The sequence below is a fragment of the Sinohyriopsis cumingii genome, chromosome 19, assembly GCF_028554795.1.
Source record: "Sinohyriopsis cumingii isolate HCF-2022 chromosome 19, ASM2855479v2, whole genome shotgun sequence".
Lineage (NCBI taxonomy): Eukaryota > Metazoa > Mollusca > Bivalvia > Unionida > Unionidae > Sinohyriopsis > Sinohyriopsis cumingii.
Genome location: NC_142979.1, coordinates 57,666,633 through 57,682,326, shown reverse-complemented (window position 1 = coordinate 57,682,326; position 15,694 = coordinate 57,666,633). Strand labels below are relative to the sequence as shown.

At 34.8% G+C, this 15,694-nt stretch overlaps 1 protein-coding gene across 2 annotated transcripts in view; it reads left to right on the top strand.

Annotated features, from left to right (window-relative positions):
• Positions 1–15,481, top strand: part of LOC149775761 (uncharacterized) — a 54,373-nt gene extending 38,892 nt beyond the window's left edge. Inside the window, exons 11-13 of one of the 2 annotated variants that reach the window (XM_089944397.1) lie at positions 1,238–1,405; positions 8,893–9,024; positions 12,007–15,481. In XM_089944397.1, the coding sequence (XP_089800523.1) occupies positions 1,238–1,405; positions 8,893–9,024; positions 12,007–12,021 (315 nt within the window). In that variant the 3' untranslated portion in view covers positions 12,022–15,481. Of the gene's footprint in view, positions 1–1,237; positions 1,459–8,892; positions 9,025–12,006 lie in introns of those variants that run through there. The other variant, XM_089944398.1, reaches the window with a different exon arrangement.
• The last annotated feature ends 213 nt before the right edge of the window (positions 15,482–15,694 follow it).

Below are 15,694 nucleotides of genomic sequence, written 5' to 3'. Positions count from 1 at the left end.
TTTAATGCAGATTCCAACTTATGACAATGACTGTTTCAAATATAGTCTATAGTCAGATTACACTGAGAGTAGATGTTAGTCAATTCTGTCCTTGTATAATTTTGAAAGGCTTTTTGTCAAATTTGACACAACCTTTTTCAAAGAAAACTTTCTTCATAATATATGCAGTTAAGTGGAGTAAAGTTAATAATTTTATCTGTAAATTTAAAAGATTTACATGCAGATTTTTATGAATTTTTTTATTGTTGTATCTAATGAGACATCAATGGTTTAGTACATGGTCATATTTCTAATTCAGATATAATAGGAGAGTCTCAAAATAGAAATGGCTTTTGATTTTAAAAATGCATGTTTTCTAAGTAAGAGCCATAAGTGAGCATTGAAATTGTCAATATTTCCAAGAAAAAACCTGGAAAATTTTGTTTCCAGTATGTGGGAAATAGAGCATTAGACAGATTTAAGTTGAATAAGCAATAGGCCTACTGGTGTAGATCATACCAGCACTTTTGCCATTTGGAATATTTATCACAACCATGGGGTGGGTGGGACTAGATTAATTTGTTTTAATTTTTGTATTATATGGTACAGCAACACAAGCAGATTTAGTATCAGGGGCAACTGAAATAGACCATCATGCCCAAGAAAACACCATGGTTGCTGATCTAATCTGATCCAATTTTAGGATTTGAACCCACATGCAGGTATAGGCAATTTTACATAAATTTAAAATGAATCCGGAGCATTGAATGTCTCGAATGTCTGAGAATTGGTGTATGTGATAAGTGCCTAAAGTATCAGCACCTTTCAGACTGGGATCCCAGGGTGATGCTTCAGGGTCTTTTCTTTCACCAGGGACTTATTCTTTAGCTGGGGAAAAACATGGACACTAAAGATGTGTACACTTACCTGGCATGAAAAACAGTTTATACATACGCCTGATATTGACTTGGGATCAATGCTAATCCTACAGTAGACTTGGCTTTTGGGTCATAACTTGAATATTGTCAATATCCCTGATTTATATCCATTTACATACTGACCATGACAAAATAATAAGCACACACATTTATCCAAAGGCCAGTTCTTGCCCTAGAGATCTATCCAGGAGGCTTAAACTTCCCCATTTGATCTTTTGGTAGGGGTCAAAATGGGGAAGCTTGTAGATATGTATTTTATAAACAGTTATTTCTGGCTTTTTGTTTGTATGAACTCAAACATTTGAATTTCATTTCCATAGGCGCTGTATGTTCTGTGTAATATTGCTTGGCATGGAGAGGAAATGACAAGGCATCTGGTTCAGCAAGGAGTACTACACCATATTGTGCCCATCCTTAAATCGTCTGATGTGGAACTGCTTAATCTTGGTCTGGCATTCTGTGAAATGGCTCTCAGAATGTGTCCTGAGGTCAGTCATAAATAATGGCATTCTGTGAAATGGCTCTCAGAATGTGTCCTGAGGTCAGTCATAAATAATGGCAGTCTGTGAAATGGCTCTCAGGGCTGTTCCATTTAAACATACATTGTACCCAGGGAAGGCACTTTTTTAAATAATATGCCAGGGTAGTTCAGTTTCACAGAGTTCATATTAAAATGACAAGAAAATTCTAAATTGCATCTATTGGTGATACTCCATTTTAAATGTGCCTTCCCTGTTTTAATGGAACAGCCCTTAGAATGTGTCATGAGGTCAGTCATAAATAAAGGTATTTTGTGAAATGGCTCTTAGAATGTGTCCGAGGTTAGTTGTAAACAAGTAACAAAGGGTCATTGTAGAAATAACAGTATTTACCATTGGAAGGCATATTCTATGGGTGTTTGCCAGTTTATTTAATTCCTTCAGTAAAAGAATGTGCTAAACTTAATTAAAACTTTGACAGTTGGTATGTCTAATATGCAAACCAATGTATTTCAATACATGACAAAGAATGCTTTTTGGAAAGATATTTAAATTGAAAATTATGTTCATTTGTTGTACCATGTACATGTATATACTGAAGGTATCAAAAATCGATTTGCCTAGTGACTTTCAGATTTTGATGTGGCCCTTTATACAGGTAAACCTCATTATAGCAATGGTTAGAATCTAGAAATGATATTGTAATATGCAGACATAAGATTTCATGATTGATATGAGGGGAGAGGAGAGGGCGATAAATTATCAGTTGAACTGCATTTTAATTGCACTTAATTTCACTGAGCAACAAATTTGATCAAATATCAAATTAATTTAGAGAAAACTGTTATTTGCCTGGCAAGTGATCCAAAGTAGTACAAATCGACTGCCAGTGTGGCAGTTACTTATATTGCAGTCCAGCCACAAATAACATAGATCCTGATCTGCTGTTTATGTATTATGTGTTGGCAGATGATGGTCTGTGTTTTTTGTTCTACTTATTACCCATAATAAACTGCATAGACCCAGATTTGCTAGCAGATTATGCAATGGTAGATCTTGGTCAGTGCAGTTTGCGGTGCTTGTTATAACTTACTCTCTTTGAAGAGACAAATGCATAGGTTTTATTTTAACTGAAGATGATTATGTATGGTTGACTTGAGATTTCTACAACACAGAAAGCATAGCTAAAAGTGAGTAGTTTTGTGGAAGAATAATTCAGCTTAACTTGCTTTACTGGTAATTTTATCATGGTTAATCAAGTTTCAGTATAGGCTAAACTATCCAGGGATGGGGAACCATTCTGAGTCTATTTCAAACAATTGCTTGAGAGCAGATCTAACGGTGCAGATAATTAATATTGCTACGTTAAGTGGCTTGATGCAAAGTCCTTTTAATTGCTTTCACAAGGTAAGTATGTTGGGCACAATTTTCATACACAGAAACTCATAGTTTGTCAAATTATATATTTACTGTTTTTCAGCATTGTTGATGTTTTGCATATTAGTGCAGTTAGTAATTCCAGACAAAATCAGGAACCATGATATAACCATGTTATATCTGAATTCATGTTATACCAAAGTGAATGTGTTATATTGAAGTGTGCAGAGATGCTGCCAGGGTGCATGATATTTGAATCATGCAGAATTTGTACAAATTCATGCACTTGGAGACCAGTGATGCACACAAACTCCTGCAGGTTAGTTTCAAGTCATGCACATGAAAATACATAATGGTGATACCAGTAAGTGATTTTGAACCTGAAAATATGTGTCATGCTGGTCATCTCCTCATTTCAGCAGTATTTCAAAATTAATTGTAGAAAATGCAGACTAAGAAGTCAAATTAAAATACAGACAATTTAAAAGTAGAATGCAATTTTCATTTTCTTTCTCATAACAATTTAGCCCTGCAGGATCTTCTGCAACAAAGCCATTTAGCTGTAGAATAAGGGTTAGGAAAAATGTAATAAATAATAATCTAATAACGAAACTAAGAAGTAAAATATTTATTTGATCAAAATACCTGAACAGGTTGACTATGGCAATAATGGAATTAAATTCCTAATACATCATTATGGAACAGACAGTAAATCTTGCATAGTAATCAAGAAAGTGAAACTTTGGCAGAGCTTATGTTAGTGAAATTTTTATTTTGAAGCAGAACTGTCCAAAAGACAATAGATGTAAGCTGTGGAAAATTGTTCGTAACAACCATAACGAACAGTTTTCAAAGTTGTTCCAATTGGCTAAGCTTGTTATGTGTATGCCCCTTTAAACAGCAGATTGTGAAAGGTGGTTTGCAGCAAAGAACAATATTCATAATCCCGTAAAGAACAGATTAGACTCAGCAACAATCAAAAGATAATGAGATTAATGCTTATACAACTAGAGGCGACACCTTTTAAAGATTTTGATTTCAATAAGGCTCTAACAGAGCGGAACAGGACAAAAGTTGGATATTGAAGTGTTAGGTAAATACTGAACTATGGCCATTTCCTCGCCTTCCTTATAATTCTATTTCCCTCTTCTTGTAACAAGTTGGGAGCTCCGCCCCTTTAGATAAAATCCTGTCAGCATCTCTGAGTGTGTTAAATTGGAACTCATGTTTTATTGAAGTGTTTATATCAAACTTGGATGGTGACCATACTTATTTAGAATTAGTGTAACCTACCTGTTTGTGATGCTGGTAACATTACAGCATTATTTGGAGTATTAGTACAATCAGTAAAGGAACAAAAATTTCAGGAACCTTGACATAACAATGTTTAATTTGAATTTGTGTTATAGCAAAGTATGTTTTATGAAACGTGGATGGTGGCCACACTTATTTAGAATTAGTGTAACCTACCTGTTTTGATGCTGATAACATTACAGCAGCTGTTTATGTCCTAGCAAAATGTGACAACATTTTTTAAGCCACTGGATTGTTATCATGAAAGAAATGCATATTTCAGTAATCATTACAAACTCTGATTCTTCTTCTGCTTAATATGTGTTAATTATATCACAAAAATGAATGCTGAAATATATTTGAGTACAGTCTACAAATATTGGAATAATGCATGCAGGTATTGGTTTAAGGACCTGTTAAATGCCTTCCAACTGCTCCCTCCCCTGTTTCCTTAAATTTCTGAAAGCTGTTCTATTCTAAGCCAAAAATTCAAATTATTTTACATGTAAGTAATATTTAAACAGGTGTTTTGTGAATGTAGTGTCTGGTCTGCAACAGGAAAGCCTTTGGAAACTTTAAAAAGAAATTAAAACAGAATTTAGCTTTCTGTGATGGTAAAGACATGATCCCCATACAGAATTTCATTTAGCACATTAGATATAAATCCCTTGCAGATATTATTGTTGTTAGCAAAGTATAGATACAAATGTAAAATAATTGATTGCAGAATGTTAAGTTTCAAAACACTGTAAAAATATATTCCAATTTTTAAAAGCTTCGATTATTTTGAGTCAGTTTTATTCAAAGACATTTCACATTTGCAGACAATTTACAACCTGATCAACATTTTTGAACAATACTGCTGAAAACAAATTGTATTTATAACATTTTGGAATTTTCCTTGCTGCTTTTTCTGACTGGTTTTCTTAACAGAGTTTTAAACATTTCTTCTTGATTATAGTATCCAATGAGAAAGCATAGATTGTAAGTTTATCATTATTTTGTCTGTCAAATACATTCTCCGATCACATTAGCATTAGGAAATAAACTCCGCTGCCTCTCGAATAGAGTAATCCTGGAAACTTTCATCCCTTCCTTTTCTATGTAGCTTATAGACAAGGAAAGAAACTCTTATCTATTACCTTCCCTTACAACCACTAGTTAGCTGCCCATCAACCAGATGTTTATAAATTTAAGTATCTGCTTGGTATGATTTGCATCATACTTTTCTGCATCATGAAATCCAAGGATGTCTTTGTTATTTTGACTCATTCGTCTAGAAAGTTGGTTTAATATGACACTTACATGTATTTGCTAAATGTTGCAATCATTATTTTTTATTTTTTATTCATATTTGTATGAGATTTTTTACAATTGTGGGTTTTGTTTATTCTGACCTTGTACTCCAGTGTCATATCATTTCATTATTGGTTGATTAATCATGCACACAGCCTGTATTTTATGCTAGTTTAAGTAACAAGTTATTTTTATATCCAAACACTTTGGGTTGTTATTTTCTTACATTTATGTCATTCACGTCCTTTCAGTGGAATGTTGGTAACAGAATATTCCCTGTATGAGAAATTTAAAGCCAATGAAAATATGCATAACACATGTCTCTTTTGCACAAAGGTTTGGTCCACAATATTGTGGAAAAGATTGAAGAGCAAAGAGAGATAGGTGAAGTTCCCATCAGTAGAATGCAACATCTTTAGTAGTCACCCAAGCAATAGAGGACCCCATGATGGTCCTTCCACCATCGAAAATGATGTATATGATGCCTGCTGCAACTGTTAATCCTGGCCAGGTTGAAATGGAGGAACAAGCCACTTCATAGATGCCAGCCGTGCATCCTTTCCAGGTGCAGCTGGAGTCACAGATGCATGGACTGGTCCAAGAAGCAATGTCACAGATGCTCACTTTGGGAATATTGTTCCTGTTTTGACACATCTCCAGTAGTAGAATGGAGTTACTGGGAGAGTGTCCTATATTTTTGCAGCCAAGTTGGTTTTATATCTCAACTGCATGTCCAGGCATGGTAATCAGGCCTGTAAGTGCATATGCCTGTGTGGTATTTTTTTGACATTGATGATGTATACTTCCATGCCATACACTGCTGCTCTAGCTGTGACCAGCCATTCCATCCATCTGTCAGGTCATACCTTTTGATATCTGTCACTTTGGCAGACTGTGCCACATATTACCCCGCTGTTCTGTGGTATATAGTTTCAGTGATCTGTTGAGTTGATCCATCTTGTTTTGCCAAACATTCTACCCTGGCAGTTCGTGAGCCAACAATCCAACCAACACACCTACAGACCACCCAGCCTGCCACCAAACTACCCAACCATCTGCTTTTAGAGCATGCTCTCTGGCCGTCTGTACCGGCAAGACAAGCCATGGAACTTGTTAAGCTGCCAGTCCAAATCGTGGGCCAGTTATTCATAGTGTATGCATTGGTGAGATAATGTGACATACACAGGGATGATGACACTGCTTCATCCATGCTGCTGGGTAAACTTGGAAACAAAAAGACAACTCTGAAAGTGAATGTGAGGGCATCCTTGATTAGTTAGCATGCTCTGATCCAACAATGGAGCATCCTGAGTTGAGCATTAAACCTAGTGGGTTCAGCATTAAACCTAGTGGAATTTTTTTTCCCCAGGTTGTGATAGTTTCCAAGTGCCCATCACTGCTGTGTGTGAGCCAAGCATATAAGGTGCAGGCTTCAACAGACTTGAAAGATGAGGATCAACACCTCTCCTTCCGTAACTGTTCAGTCAGTGAGATCTTGTATCAATGTCTTAAAAGATCAAGAACCTGATGAACTCAAAAATTTTCTTATTAGAAAAGCCAGCTGTTGGCAACATTATCATCATGCTAGTATCAATATTTATTCCTGATTTGTTAAAACTGACTTAAGTTTATAAATATTTACATTATCATACCTGTGTGAGAAAATATGAGTGACCTTCATATTAACTTCAAGATAAAAATATGAGTTTTGGCATTTCAAACACTCCCCAACTAAATTTTTTGGGATTTGCCTATGGGCAAGTGACTTTGAAACTTGAGCTTGCCTGAACCGAATTTGAGCTTGTCCTGGGAGTCTGGCTAGTTGATTTGTAAATCTGTGTTATAATAAATGCATTTGATTTCTGACAAGATCAGCTCTATAGGAAGGTAGTTCTCATCATGTCAGAAAACTTTGGTGGGTGAGACATTCCTCAAACTGGGGACAAAATCATCTGAACTGTGCAGTCTGGTTTAGGACTATCAGCACTGGTGCTTCTTGCTAAAGATCACAGATCAGACACAGTCATAGTAGCCTCAATGCCCAGGCTGACACTGTTCAGACATTTTACGCTGGTAGTCCATTCATAGCAGCAGATTTAGTTGTTTTATGGCAATCCAGTGATAGATCTTAGTGTGATGTTGTGGAATAAGTAATTGCCAACCTTTGTCTCTCTTATCCAGGATCCAGAAGCCTGGTCCATGGACTCACTGTCAGTCAGTTAAAAGTGATTTTATTGTTATGTATACCTTTCCATTGTTTTGTTATTGAAGATAATACAGAAAATAAAGGGTTAGAACTACAAAAGTAATTGTGAATGTTTCACTTCGGTTTGCAGACAAATCCCAGGTGAATAATCTGCTTGATCTAGTGATAGACCTCCCAAAGAAATCCCAGCAAGACCCAAGCTGCTCAAACTACTATGGTCGCAAGTGTTTCATCCCTCCTTGACTCTTGTCAGGAGAGTATTGCAGACAAAGGAACTTAAACCTGTAATTGTGGATTTTTAAAAACTAAGGTCTATGGCATCATCCCTATGACTGCCTTAGTCCTGCATTAGGCTAAAAAAATTCCAAGGCTTTTTGAGGAAAAAAAGTTCCAATAAAAAAGCCTTCCACTACCTGATCTCCAATATTTTCAGGCAGAAAACTGTATATGCCAATGAAGATTTTAGCTTATTATATTAGTGCTTTCCCTGCATACCATGTGTTTAGATATGACATGTCAGTCAGAGACATAACAGAAGCTGTTAGCTAACACAGACAGTCAACTTTCTTAGGTTTTTATGTACCTGATCTAGTTTTACCCAGTTTACTCCCATGGTAACAGTGCAGCTCAGATGACCACTGGATCAAATTGATGTCAGCACAGCTTCCTCATGGGCATGAGTGTAGCACTTTTGCTAGATTTGCCTGGATATTTCTTGGTATGGAAAAGTCATTCTTTTCTTCTCATCCATATATTGTCATCAGATGGTATCTGACCATTGGTTGTGCTGTCCTTATGTTAGGAGAACAGGTTTATCCTTTAAATAGGGAAACTAGCTATTCTTCCCTCAAAGATAAAGGGTTAGATGCTCATGTATTTTCTTCTTCCTGTTACCTTATCTGACAGTAATGTGATCTGGAAATGTATTCAATTGCAGAAGTCAGTTTTGTAGTAAATTAATGAACCCTTCCACAACTACCTGAAAATGCAAGCATCATAAGTCAAGTATTGCTCAGCTTAAACTGTTTCTGGTTAATGGGTAGCCACCAAGCAGTGGTAGGGGAGATAATGGGGAAGAGTTTCTTCCCTTTATGTATATAATATATAGATGCTAAAGATGAAATATGTTGTCTTTACAAGATTGCTAGATCAAGAGGTATTTAGTATTTATTCCATAATAATTGTGATTGGGTTTGCAGACAAAATCACAATTTACTAATAAACTTATTACATTTCTAATGTCTCCATGTTTGTCAGACCTTGATGGATTTTGGTCCAGTTGATTGGCCTGTCTGGTTTACTCATGTCCATTTATTGTATTTAGGGTGTGCAGGTGATGGAACAGTGTGATGGGGTGACCCAACTTGAGGGGTTGGAATATCACAGGAACGAGGACCTAGCTTCCAAAGCCAGTCACCTGCTAGAGACCTATTTCTACATGGGAGAGGAGGAAGTGGTAGGTTTGTCCATATAGCATATGCCTCAGATGGATGCACAATACTAAGTTTTTAAAAAATACTCCATCGATAGAAATAGGTTTGAAAATTTGTGTCCAAACACATCTTTTTGAAATTATTGAAGAACTTACCCTAAATGTAATTTTTTAAGTAAGAGCATAATAATTGTAGGGATAAGTGTCATCTACTTAATAAAATGATGACAGAGATTTGTATGTGCTGTACAAAGATGAATGCTTGGAAGCATTTTCACCTAAACCTACATAAGTTGATCTTTTAAAATCCTTTCTTTTGTACAAAGGTATATCATTTTTAAGGGCTTATTGTCAAAACTGGAACAGTCCTTTACTAAAAACCCTTCTTCAAACAAATATATGCCATTAAGCCAAGTAAAGTTAATATTTTTTATTCTGTACATTAAAATGAGTTGCCTGAAAATTTATATTCATTTCAGTAGCTATACTTGTGTCTAGTGATACATATTGTGTTGGTTTAGAATATGGTCAAATTTCTAATTCAGATGTTATGAGAGAGAGTTTTAAATTTATTATAAAAATGCATGTTTTTTAAGTGCCAGATTTTTACAATAAATTCTGTTCAGTAATGGTGAAGCGAATCAGGAAAAAATCAGTTTCATCCAGACAAACAAAAATGGAAGAGATGTGGAAATTATTGCTTCAAAACTTGTAGGAAACTGCTTCTATTATCATGATCTGGAATAAGTTTGAAAATGAGCAAAATCTCTACATTTTAATGTAGTGATCCTGTTTCTGTTTCGCTGAGCTTGTTGGTTTGAAGGCCACTTGTTTGACCAAAGTATATCAAGTGGTTGAGTGTTGGATATGTAATCAGAAGGTATCATATTCATTACCTGTCAGCGTTTCCTTGGGAAAGGCAGTTGATTTAGTTTGCCTTGGCATGTATAGCCTTTATGCTTTCATGTGCTGTAAAATACCAAACAAAGAATTTGGTTTTGATAAACTTAATAGGCTTAAATTATCATGATGTTTGATGAGTGAGCAAAAAGTACACATATTAATTAGATGATCTTGCATTTTATTGGTTGTGCTGCTACGACTCTAGAGACTTGATTTCTGATCAGAATTTAATCAGTCTGAGAATGTAGCCTTTTTTCATTAAGCTGTCACACAGGTTTAATACTCAGTGAGATCCAGTCATATTAATCAGGTGATTTTGCATCTGAATGGCCGAGTTTGTTTCAACTCGGGAGACTTTTTGTCAGATTTTTTATGAAACTTGGAAGTTCTGAGTTAGGTATATTCCTGAGAGTGAATGGTGTTTTTTGTGTGTTTTATGTGTTGACTACAAAAATCAAATGCTTCTATTGAAGGGAACTTTTGTATTTCCTAAATTAACAAATTTTCATGGAGTATAATACAGTGGTCCAGCAATGTACAGCCATTTACTTCACTGCTGTCTCTCTTGCAATATAGGGATCGTCATGGGTCCCTGTAAAATGGTCCGGTTTGGTTCATTAATTGCCATTGAGCTTTTTCCCCACTTCGTTCATATTTTAGGCTTATGAAAACCAATTACAATTTGGTTTCATTAAATTCCGTCATTTGGAGTTTTAGCTACATTGAAGAAGATGATCTTGTGAGAACATCACTCCAGTGTTAACTTTGCACAGAAAAAGCACTGGCAACATGATTTTTTAAAATTTGAGTACTGGTCCAATGAACAGTGTTATAATAAAAATGAGTACTGCTCCCATGAATGGTGTTATAAAATTGAGTACTGGTAATACGATCAGTCTTTTAAAATGAGTACTATACACTGTTGTTGATATCTTCAATGATATGGAAGCTTGAGCAGATATTATGTAAACAAAGTAATTAGAAAATAAGAAGAAAGAAAAATAATAGCTGGTATTTGAAATTAGAACCATCTTTAACCAACGTCTCCAGACAGAGAACAGAGTATTACAATTTTAAAAAATTCTTCATAAAGGATGTTCCATTTAAGCTGTTTATCATCCTTTATTTTTTTAATGAATTTCTGCTCCCTGTTATTGTACCCAGGAAAGGTAGGTATTATAGGGTACTATGATTATTGACAGAGTTCAGATGAAAAGAACATGAAACTCTTTAACTGCATTGATGGGTGAATACTCCACTTAAAAAGTGACTTTCCTGGATCCTAAGTTTTTTTCACTGGAACAGCCCTAAATATTTGAAAATATATAGTCTTTTCTCACGTGTATAAACATTGTTTTGATAAAAGTATGCATGCTTGCTCTTCTTTATTTTTTTAATGAATTTCTGCTCCTTTATCATTGTTTTTATAATAATAATAGTAATCATATGGAATGAACAGTCAGTAACAAGGATTGCCTAGCCTAATATTAGTGACCGTATGCATTTTGAAGGTAAATTGAACTAAAATCCCTTACATGTCATTACTGTTACTCCTTGTCCTTGAGTTCATAAATCTTCTTAGTAACACCTATTGTGGTAATTCCTCAGACTATTGAAGTAGGGGGCAAGTTTTTAACAAAGCCTTAAACTTTATGGAAAATCAGACTTGAGTTAGTCCAAGTAAAATCAGACAAGAGTATGTCCAAACAAAATTAGACATGAGTATGCCCAAGTAAAATCAGACAAGAGTATGTCCAATGTCCAAACAAAATTAGACATGAGTATGCCCAAGTAATATAGTTTGTTATGTCCAAACAAATTAGACATATGTCCAAAAATAGGTGGGATCTTAATTGTCAGTACATTAAAAATTTATAGAAAATTGAATTTTGTGGTCACTTTAGGACAGTATATGGACTATATAGATTTTAAATAGACTCCTTTTTCAACAATATTGTTCAGATTTCAGTAAATAGGTCAATTAAATTTGAGTTAACTAGATAACTTAAGCATATTTTTATGTTGAATACAGGCAAAGACAGGATCAGCTGATACCTGTAGCATGAAAGTTTATACTGTGTGACATTTTTGTTTAAATTTCAGGAAGAACTGGGCTGATACAATGTGCCAGCTGATGGATAGATGTAGACTTGTGGTGGTACAATATACCCTGCTGATGGATAGATAAAGACTTGTGATTCTTGAAACACCACAGTTTTTGAATGACAAAGAATATTTATTTGGCCTAATATAAAAACTAGCAATAGGAACATATTTTGGGTCAGTACTTTATCTTCTGCAGCAAGAAGTATGGATACTTTTTTTTGCTACATAGAGTGTTTGTGTCATGCTTTTGCTGGGTACAGAACAGTTTTTGGTAGTGGCATTGAAAGGAAAAATGAAAGTTATCTCTTCATGGAAATTTGTGCCACGTTTACTGTTTATCAGCCAAAATAGAATAATACTTACTTGTTCTTTTAACATTGTATGTCAGTCCAGATTACACTGCTTCTGTCCAAGTTGGGATACAACAGGAAATGAGAATAGTAGGTATTTAGGTACTTCAGATGGGTCACAGAGTCTCTGTTTTCAAGACATAGTACAGAAAGGTCAAATAAGAATTATAAACAGGCTGTAAATATATAAGAACAGATAAGATTAAGTCTTTTACTATTTAAGAATGCCTGACCATGATATGTGCATTGTCATGAATAATGCGAGAAAGAATCTATGTGCAAAGTCTGTTTATTAGGAATTGCTCACAGAAATAATTGATTACCTTTTTCTTTTTATACACCCATCTTGAGCATATTATGTTATGACCCTACCTGTTTGTATGTTATTATGTTATGACTCTATCTGTTTGTATGTTATGACCCTATCTGTTTGTATGTTGTTATGTGATAACCCTACCTGTTTGTATGTTATTATGTTATGACGCTATCTGTTTGTATGTTATTATGTTATGACCCTGTTTGTATGTTATTATGTTATGACTCTATCTGTTTGTATGTTAACTTTTCCTTTTTGGCACAATAGCTTAAGTTCTTCATCATCTGCAGATTCCAAACATTATAAATGGCTTGCACTTGTGATAAAGAAGAACCCTATAGATTTTGGGGTCAAAAGGTCAAGGTCACTATTATAGCTAGAAAGGAAAAAAAGTTTCTGCACAGTAACATGAGTTCTACACTACATACATAGATATAACTTTGTGTTTAGCTTGTACTTGGAGTAAGCAAGAGCCTTATAAATGTTTGGGTTCTAAAGATCAAATATGTGACTGAAAGAACAGCTATGTTTCCACACAATAACATTAACTCCATATCACATACCAGAACTAAACTCTGTGGATAGTTTGCACTTGAGGCAGGGAAGAAACCTATTGATTTTGGAGTTCAGAATATCAAAGGTCAAGATCACTGACTGAAGGAAGAAAATACTTACATATGTTCTTCATCGCAGACCTGGACCAAACTGTGAGGGTGGTTCCAGTTCCATTCATGAAGGACTATTAAAAGAAGGGTTGGTATATAATGTGTTATTCACAGCACTCTTATTGTGTAATATATAACATGCATCAGTGTCATACCTATCAGTGTTATGTTATCCATGAAATAATGTATCGTCATACCTGTTTTCCTTGAAATAACATGCATCAGTGTAATACCTATTGGTGTTATGTTTTTCATGATATAATATTAATCTATGTCATACCTGTCTGTGTTATGTTTTCCATGAAATAACATGCATCAATATCATACCTATCAGTGTTATGTTATCCATTGAAATAACATGCATTAATGTCATACCTATTGGTATTACATTTTCCATGATATTCAGGGAATTTCTGAGTCATCTTATGACTTGATAATGCAGAAACTCTAGGATTGGGCATGTTTGTTATGAAAAAAAAATCTTGATATAATTTCACATTGCTTGGTGGTATATGACAGTAGTTGGATTGGTGTCAATACACAGTCAGTTAGGATTTCAGGCCCACCACTAGAAAGCCAAAACCTTACAGACAGGAAATACTTATTCTGGCCCATGACACACCTTTGGCTGGTCATTTAGGGATTAATAAAACAAGATCTTGACTCACTTCTACTGACCAAAAATCAAAAGTGATGTTGGTAAATACTGTAGATCTTGTCATACCTGTCAAATAGTAGACAGTACGACAATATATATCTTAAGATGTTTGGACTTAGAGGATAAGCAAGTAACTTTTGAAAACCAGTAATTGAATACTAAAGGTGATCCAATCAAGTTTTATATTGCTTGAAAACAACTTGTAAATTCTTTTATTTTATTTTATTTCATAGTTATGGTTTTAACACATTAACCCCTGGAGGATTTTGTCATTTTCACCTGAAAATCAAGTAGGAAACACATTTTGAAAGCTATTTCTGAATAGATCCGAAAACACAAAATCTCCGGTGATCTTTCAATAACATACTGCCTTGTTGTGTTAGAAATCGTTTTTCATTGGCTATTTGACAAGTGCATGAGCAGAAGGGTAAAAGTTGAATTTTTTAAATTTCTTTCTTTTGGTGCTAAACGGAGCCTTTTTTTTTGTATCGAGATCACATTTTATTCCAAATGCCCATCTTATCCTACTTTTTGCAAAGGCTCATCTGTCTGTTTGCAGTTCATACCGGTTTGCCTTAGATCTGAGACCAAAAAATTTAAAATCCAGACACAAAATTGGATTCTGACCACGTGCGAATTTTGGGAACAAAAAGGTTGGGTTCAAAAAATGAGATTTTTTGATCAGTATTTTGCAGTGCAGCTAAATATTCCAGATTATTTTGTATCATTGTAGAGCTACATCTGTCTACCTTTCTATAATACCACCCTAGCGACCATGACACTACAGAGCTCAGCAGTAGGCTACTACCGCCTGCCCCGTTAAGTCGTCGCTAGGGGTTAATGTGTTAACAGAAGTGATAATTTCAACAGTTCCCAATTTTGTGGGAAGGCATGGGGGGGGGGGGGGTAGCACGAGGAAGGTATTCTAATTTAATTCATGATTCACAGCAAAAAAAACACAGTACATACATGGGAATGGATGTTAATTCATTATTTTCACAAACAATGTCAAGAAATCAGTGATTTAAAGTTTTGCTGTTTTAATGAATTATTCCAATTTTGACAGTATTGCTAGATCCACTGTACATCATATTTTTTTCATCTTGGTATAATAGAAGAAGTTTTTTTAAATACACAACTCCATTCATACTGTAAAATCCACTTTTTGAATTACTGTCCAATTCACCTTTTTGAAATACTGTTAAATACACTTTTTTGAAATACTGTCAGATCCACTTTTAACAGTTTTGACTCTGTCAGTGTAATGAGGTTCTCAGAGTTATTAAAGGTACATATGCACAAACTGTAGTGCATTTTTACTTAATTATGAAAGAGAGAGACATGCCAAAAATATGCCAATATATGATTGTCATGCAAGCAGATATAGATCATTCCAGTCTACATTCAACAATTTTTAAAAATTTTTAGGTGTCGTCATTTTTACTGATTCTTACTTTTTATGAATAAACAAATTTTTCCTCTGGAGACTTTAATTTATTGAAAGAATGCTACAGGCAAAATGCCATTTCAGAATTCACTCTCTGTCTCTCTCTGTCTCTCTCTCTCTCTCTCTCTCTCTCGCACAGATATATTTGCAAACTAAAGACTTAAGTGTACCCTTAAGTAGTCTGTTGTTCTCAGGTGCTTTTTTATGAATGAAATAAAAATTGAAGACATTTCGAATATTTTTATTGTA